The sequence below is a fragment of the Drosophila yakuba genome, chromosome X, assembly GCF_016746365.2.
Source record: "Drosophila yakuba strain Tai18E2 chromosome X, Prin_Dyak_Tai18E2_2.1, whole genome shotgun sequence".
Classification (NCBI taxonomy): domain Eukaryota; kingdom Metazoa; phylum Arthropoda; class Insecta; order Diptera; family Drosophilidae; genus Drosophila; species Drosophila yakuba.
In genome coordinates this window covers 8178639-8180024 of record NC_052526.2, presented here as the reverse complement: position 1 = coordinate 8180024, position 1386 = coordinate 8178639, and the positions used below count along the sequence as shown (strand labels likewise).

Here is a 1386-nt window from a genome sequence, read left to right as displayed (position 1 = left end):
GTTTCCACGCGAAACTTTCGATTTCCTTTTCCCGATAACGAAGGACGATAGAAGCCGTTCGATATCGATAGCTCAAGAGAAAGCAGCTGTCTGAAATGCAATGGCTCCACTTAAGAAGTTGGGGGCAAATTGGGCGCTACATTTAAAACTAACAAAAATTGTTAATTAAAAAAAAATATGTTATTGTGCAAAATGTAGGGACATTTGGATGAGTTGTGAAGTGTACGAAATTATTTATTTCAAAAGTTTTATAACTTAGAGCCCGTATAACTCGATTTTCACTAGTTAAAGGTATTAAAAGGCAAATTAATTTTATTTTCTAACACTACGACTTAATTACTAATCAAGATTAAACTACTTATAGCTAGAGGCATATCACACACGGCTAGACGTAGGGATTCCAATTGCTGCCGTCCTCGGGCAACAAATTGTTGGTGATCAGCAGGATGACGTCGATGATCCACCAGACACCCACGCCGCCCATGGTAAGCAGTTTGCCCACAGCAGTGCCCGTTTGGCCGAGACAGAAGCGATCCATCCCGAGGAATCCCAGCAGCATGCTGTAGATCAGGGTGGTCACAAAGTAGTGATCCGTGTAGCGGACACAGGGCACTCCGGCGCGCAGGAAGGTGCGATTCCCGTAGCACTCGATATCGGCAAACACTGTGCACCAGACCATAGCGTGCTCCACCTCCTCGTATGTAGAACCACCGAACTTCAGGCATCCGTATTTCTTTTCCTGCTGCGCCGTCGCGTTCTCCCGATGATCGACGGGTTCCTTGCAGTCGAGGAAGTCGCGCGGCAAAAACGAGCACATCACATTCGGTCCCAGTGGATAGAAGGCCGAGTTTCCAGTGCCACCAGAGGAGGAAGACGCCGACGATGATGAGGAGGAGGGTCCCATACCGGAGCCCAGTTGCGCCTGCACAGGCACCACCGACTGCACCGCCGTGCCGGACACCACCGTCTGCGGCTGCTCCTTGTCGCTGCGTGCCTGGATCGCTTGGGCGCCGGGTCGGCTGGCCACCAGGAACGCCAGAATTCCGTAGAAAATCCGCATCTTTGCGAGCTCCTTATCAAAATATAGCTAGCCAGTGTCGCCACACCATGGCTTTGTTAACAGAGCTCTGTTACTGCGATGGCTTATCGATAGTTCTGATTTTCAGCATCTCGACTACGAATAAATACAATAAAATAAGTTAAAAGTTATTCATCCTGCAAATAACAGTGCTCCCTTAAATATATGTTACCATTACTGTGATCGTAGTCATTGGTTAAATATTTTTATTTAAATGTAATAAACTTATTAATCTAGCTTCGCGTCCTAGCCAAATGACCAATCACGTGCCCATCGCTACATTCGATAGGCACAGGCCCCGTTGCATT

The 1386-nt window shown here is 47.4% G+C and overlaps 1 protein-coding gene across 1 annotated transcript; it reads right to left on the bottom strand.

Moving 5' to 3' along the window:
* Positions 1-294: 294 nt before the first annotated feature.
* LOC6524659 (TM2 domain-containing protein CG11103) lies at positions 295-1119 on the bottom strand. The gene has a single exon (XM_002100480.4). The coding sequence runs from the start codon at positions 1058-1060 to the stop codon at positions 386-388; it is 675 nt and encodes a 224-aa protein (XP_002100516.1). The 5' UTR covers positions 1061-1119; the 3' UTR covers positions 295-385.
* Between the last annotated feature and the right edge of the window lie 267 nt (positions 1120-1386).